This window comes from Chlamydotis macqueenii, chromosome 9 (assembly GCF_036417535.1).
Source record: "Chlamydotis macqueenii isolate bChlMac1 chromosome 9, bChlMac1.mat, whole genome shotgun sequence".
Lineage (NCBI taxonomy): Eukaryota > Metazoa > Chordata > Aves > Otidiformes > Otididae > Chlamydotis > Chlamydotis macqueenii.
This window is the reverse complement of record NC_141564.1, coordinates 154,501-160,500: the sequence shown is the minus strand read 5'-3', so window position 1 is coordinate 160,500 and position 6,000 is coordinate 154,501. Positions and strand designations below refer to the sequence as shown.

The window sequence follows — 6,000 nt, the reverse complement described above, 5'->3', positions numbered from 1 at the left end:
CGGGGCCGGAGGGGGAAAGCGCCATCGTCGCAGCCGTTAACAGCTCACCCCGCGGGCGCGCGAGACCCCGGGCCGGGGCGGGGGAAGGCAGCGGGGGCGGAGGGGGAGGCGGCGCAGGTGCCATTTAGGGCACGACCCGCTTCGCAGCGCAGCGCTCTCCCCAGAGATGGCGGTGTCTCGCCGCCGCCGGCCCGAAGCATTTCGGAAACGGACCTGAGGAACCAGGGGCACCCCCTCCCTTCCACCCCGCCCGCGCCGCCACGGAGAGTGAGACTGCTCGATGCCCGCAGGCCCCCACCCGGCCCCAGCCAGCGCAACTGACGCGAAGCCCCCGCCCCGGACCCCCCGCGGCGGGAGCGCGGCCGCCAGGTGGCAGGCGCGCGGCGGGCCGGGATTGGCTGGCGAGGGCGGAGTGACGTCGCGCGAGCCCCGCCCGGTCGCGGAGGTGGGGAGGGGCTGGTCCCTGCCCGCCCGGTCGCCCGCCCGCTCTCCCGCCGGGCGCAGCGGCCGCGGTTACTTAGCGGTTGGCAGCGGGCGCTCGCTGCGGCTTTCTCTGCCCGGGAGGCACCGTGACCCAGCCGCTCCTCGCCCCGCCATGTCCAAGGAAGCGAAGAAGCCCTTCCGCCAGAGCATGGCTGAGTGGCGGCAGTTCGTTTACAACCCCGACAGCGGCGAGTTCCTGGGGCGCACGGCGAAGAGCTGGGGTAAGGGCTGCGGCGGAGGGGGCGGCAGCGGGAGGGCTCCGCGGCGATGCGGGGCAGGATGCGGCGGCCAGGTGAGGCGGCCCGCCAGGCCCCGGTATCCGTTACAGCCGCCCCCGGTCTAAAAATAGCTCCGGCCGTGACAGCGGGGGACGGGAGGGCGGGGGGGCGCCTCCCGAAGCAGGTGGGGGTCGGAGAGGAAGAGGAGTTGTTGGGAGCGTGTCCCGAGCTGACTCACCCTCCCGCCTCAGTACGCAAATGCAGCAAATGGGCCCGCAGGCCCCTCCCCCGCCGGAGCGACGGGGGGGACGGGGAGGGGGGCGGGGGGACTCCGGGAGCCGCCTCAGTGCGGCTGTGACGGGCTTCCGCCGTGGAGGTGCGGGGCCGGCGGCCGCCCGGCGCGCGTCTCTCCCGGTGGATGGCAGCCTGCGTGCAGATCGGGCCTCGCCGCGCCCCCTTCGCCGTTCTCCAGCATCGCAGGAAACCGGGAATGAATGAGCCCCGGCTGCCTTTGTACTTCAAGAGGGCAGCCGCGGATCAGAGAGGGAAAGCGAAGGGGAAAAAAAAAAAAAAAAGCAAAACCCAAAAAGCTCGAGCACCGATTCGGGATAGTCTACAAAAAAAAAAGAGTGATCGTTCTGTGTCATTGCACGTAATTTGTTCCAACTCATTTGTTCCAAGGCCTTCTGGGCATTGTATTTTTCTTAAATAAAGCTTTTAAATGAAGGCTCTCCAGTAAAGCTTGTGAAGGCAGTGTTTGTTTTCCTGCTTTCAGGTACTCTTCCCATTGCTTTTCTCTGAGCTGGAAAGCATGTTATCGTAATCTTGTTGCTTCCAATAAAAATATTTGGATTTTCTGAGTATGTTTTCTCATATTAAACTGTTGTATAAATGCTTAATATTAGGATGTTTCTTCAGTCCTCATGGGACTTCAGAAAATGCTGCATCTCCTCCCAAAACCTGGATGTAGTTGGGATACTTAATAGTTGTGCTTACAAAATCAACAGGATTCTCAGCGTGGTGTAAAGGAGCAGGCCAATACATCCTTGGCCTTGACACAGTCTCAATGAATGTTGTAATAGTGAGGAGGAGCCTTAAGCAGGCCATGTATGGGATGTGCTTTCTTTGCGGTGCCAACGTCTCCTGTCTGTCAAGAGAGGGCCCTAGCTCTGACATGAGTTCTCCTCCATTCAGATGGAAATAAGAGCTTGCGAGCCACTCTGCCAGTTGAATAGCAAAGGAGAGGAAATTTCCACTGTGCTGTTGTCTAGTGATCTTTCTGTAGAGGCAGGTTTCCTGAGTGCGTGGGCTGGGTGTATGGGTGGCAGAAGTTTATCTGTGCCATGAATCTGAAGAGCGCAAATACAGTGGGCACATTAGAAATAGCTTGTGGTTTTTTGAAAAACAGCCTTCTCTGTTTAAACCAATGTAGTAGGATAGGTCACTTACAATGCTGCTAGTCTGTGTTAGTCTGAGGCCAATAAATAACACTTGAAATTGATAGCAACTTAGTTCATGATTGAATTTCTACAGCCAGCTCCCTCGATAGAAGATATTTTTCCATATTGAGAAAGTACATATGGAAGCTTTCCAGGCCAGGTTGGCCGGGGCTCTGAGCAACCTGATCTGGTTGGAGATGTCCTTGCTCCTGGCAGGGGGGTTGGACTGGGTGGGCTTTGAAGGTCCCTTCCCACTCAAACCATTCTGTGATTCTTTATGGGCTTAGATAACACTTTGAATGATTTTACTTCATGAGTTAGTTTTTCTCAAGTGCTTTAGGTGTGGTCAGGTGTATGGTTAGTGCTAGATACATTTTCCTTAGCCTGGGCATTAAGAGGTGACTGTTTAGCAGTACTTTGCATTGTCAGTGTATTTTTTCATCAATATTTATTTGTCCTGGTGTTTTGTGATTAACATATTGTACTTACTTGATTTACTTATATATATTAAGTACATTTGTCTTTGGCTGATTTAGGGGGTGGTGTGTGGCTTTCTGTTTGGGTTTTGTATTTTAATTGCAGAACACAAATTGAGTGGCTCTGTCGGCATGGAAAGGTATGCGGAGTTTGGTCTCACTTCTGCCCGTGCAGTACTGCTGTGAGCTTAGAGCAGTCTCACTTGACTGTGGCTCCTTTTCTGTTGCCAGTCTGTCCTCTGAAAGGCAGGGAGGTAGGAGAGGGGAGGATTGCCAGTCCACTGGGCTGTGGTGTCTCCAAGAGGCAGCATGGTAAGAATTCAGTTGACTGGTCCTTCTGTGTGTGTTTCTCTTGTCTTAAGAGAAGACAGCAATTCTCTTCCTCAGAAAAATAAGATAAGCAGTAGAGAAACTGTTCAGTACTTACTGACAGTATGTGCATGTTTTGCCCTAGTCTGAGGCAGTGTGATGGTTTAGCCCGAATCACCACACAGTTTCTCGCTCACCCTCCCCAGGGGGATGGGGGAGAGAATTGGGAAGGAAGGAGAACTCGTGGGTTGAGATAAAAATAATTTACTAAAATAAAAAGGGAAAACTACAATAATAACAGAATATAAGGATAATAAAAATATACAAAGTGAACAATATGTGTTTTCTCACCACCTGATGTCCCAATGACCGATACAGCCCGTCCCGAGCAGCGATCATGGAAACAAAACCGAGCGGCAAGCAAAGGAGCAAAAGGGAGCCAGCAAGGTAGAGGGAACGATGCCAGCAAAACGAGCAGGAAAGATGGATGCCAGGAAGGCAGATACCCACCCTGGCCTGCCCCCATGAGCATGACGTTTATGGCATGGAATACTCTCTTTGGCCAGTTTGGATCAATTATTCTGTCTGTCTTTCTCCCAGCTTCCTGCATCTGCAAGTTAGCGAGACTTGGAAAGCAGGATGGTGTCCTTGGTCTCATTCACAACAACTGGTATAATCAGGGTGTTTATCAACATTCTTCACACACGAAATCCAAAACATACCAGCTACTGAGAGGAAAAGTTAACTCCATCCCTGCCAAAACCAGGACAGGCAGTCCTGGGGGCTTATGTCAATTGTAACTGCAAGGAAGTGATTCTCTGTGACTCTGAGCGCTATGGCATTGGAGTACTCATCTTTATCTGCAATTTCTGTGCCAGAATTTGTAAAAAAAAATTGAACACAAGCAGCTCCTATACTCATTTGTCATGTAACAGAGGTATGTTGCCTTTTACAGTTCGGTAAAAACCCTGTACTGCATTTCCTCTTGCTGTAAAAGATGAGAGGTTTTTACTTTACTGTTTGCAGACTTGAAGGATAATTCAATGTGAATCTTTCACAAATCAGTATCCAAATTTAACACCCTCCCCTCCAGCCCTTACATTTTTAATTATCTGGTATAATCATTTGTTGTATTAAAGAGACAGAAAATACTGGAAGAAACTGTTGATGACTTGAGCTGGTGGTGTTCTCAGCAAAAAGGCATAAGGGATGCTAATAGTTCTCACAGAGGTGATGGAGAGGAGGGTTGGTCCTGGGGTTCCAAGTGAGCTGTAATCAGGTAGGGCAAAGACAGGAGAACTTGGAAGACTGCCACGTGGAGCCTTTCTGTAAGGAAGAGGAAGATTAGCTCCTGGCTCCTGCCCGTAATGGCAAGGTGCTGTGCCTCCCTAGAACTATGTAGCAAGAAGAGAGTAAGATCATCATGGAAGTATTGTAATGGGATGCTCACTGCACACTCAATGTGTATCAAAAAAAAGAAAAGGCAATATAGGATCTAGCAATACTTCGTTTATGGTCACACTTGATGTCATATCAAACCTATTTAAGCCTTTCTGTAAAGCTAGTTGTGTCAAGGTGTTCAAGGTAGAAGTACATAGAAATTCAGACCTACTGTATATTCTTTTGCATATTTAGCTGAATCCTTCAGTGCACAAATACATGCTTGAAATTAAACAAACAAACGAAAACCCACAAAAAACCCCACCAGCAAAACCCAACACCTTATTTTTAGGAAAGCGTTCTGCCATGGCAGTGGATATATACAGTCTTGTCAGTCACTGTAACAAAAGGTCCAGTTTTGATTCTCTTCAGTCTTCACTGGGTTCTTGCTGGGCCATACAGTGCTGTCAAAGTTTTAACTGCTTTTCTGACTTGATTCTTCTCTGATTTTTGTGTGATGTAGCTTTCTTCACAGTTGTGTAATATTAAACATTCTGGCATCACTGTCTGCCACTGCAGTACAAGCACTTACACATCCAAGTTGTGAACTGGAGAGAGACACAGTGCTCTTTTTTTTTTTTTTTTGTATTGTGGCAGATGGACAATTCGTGTAAAATTCCTGCACAGCCAGGAATATGACTGGAGTCAAAATCTTACTAAACTTTTCCATGATCCTGCCTATTGTAAGCAATTAGTATTTGAGAAATCAGTAGAATATTTTATTTTCCATGACACAGATCACTCTGAAGAAAGAAGGCTTGCCTTCTCTTATTGCAGGTATTAGTAAGCTCTGGTGGTACAGTGAGGCTGTTTTGGCAATTTGGGGTTTTTTGTGCTGTAAATGCTTAATCATGACATTAAGCACTGTTTTTTGTGATTATTTGCAAGTGTTGCACTTGACAATTTTTATTGTCTCCTGAAGTGTTTGGCCATGTTCTATATGGAGCCCTAGCTTATTGTGAAAGAAACTGTAAGGCAGGATTGAGGTTTTATTTCTTCCTGAAGTCTTCCTTTCCTGTTTCTTCCTCTCCCTCCCCAAAATTTGGAAAACAGTAATTCTCCATTTTCTAGGGAGTAAAGTTGAAATATCATTAGTGCTTATCTATTATGTATGGTTATGTTAGTTTAAGGCAAGGGAATCCATCTGCAGGTGGACCAAAAGTCCTTCTGATGTTGCTGGCATTGGTGGTAGCGACTGGATCACTTAGGTATTTAAATCCCACTAGTTAAAGGTACTGAAGAATGATCATGCAGGTGACAGGATGAATGCAGCATGGAATCCAGCAAACCATCAAGACAGCATTTCATTTCCATCGTGGCAGGTAATGTTGAATAGTTGCTTCCATGTCAGTTGTGTGAGTGTTTATAGTAATACCTATATATATATACACACACCTATGTGTTGCATGTAGGTAGATCTGCCAATCTGGTTTATGCCAGATTAGCAGGCTTTTTATCAGTTTTGCCATGTGAAGTTTGGAAAGCTTGTATTCATCATGGAAATGGTGGCTAGGTATGTGATATCTTGCATTCACCAGAGTCAGAAATTCTAATTTTCATAGTGGAGAAGTGTTTTGATCCCTGCAAATGAACTTCAGCTAGTGATGGCTCTAACATGTTGGTTCAGAAATAGCA

The 6,000-nt window shown here is 48.2% G+C and overlaps 1 protein-coding gene across 1 annotated transcript in view; it reads left to right on the top strand.

Annotated features, from left to right (window-relative positions):
• Window positions 1-448: 448 nt before the first annotated feature.
• ATP1B3 (ATPase Na+/K+ transporting subunit beta 3) overlaps window positions 449-6,000 on the top strand; it is a 28,927-nt gene continuing 23,375 nt past the window's right edge. The window contains exon 1 of the mRNA XM_086754619.1: window positions 449-704. Coding sequence (XP_086610745.1) covers window positions 596-704 — 109 coding nt within the window. The 5' untranslated portion in view covers window positions 449-595. The remainder of the gene's footprint in view (window positions 705-6,000) is intronic.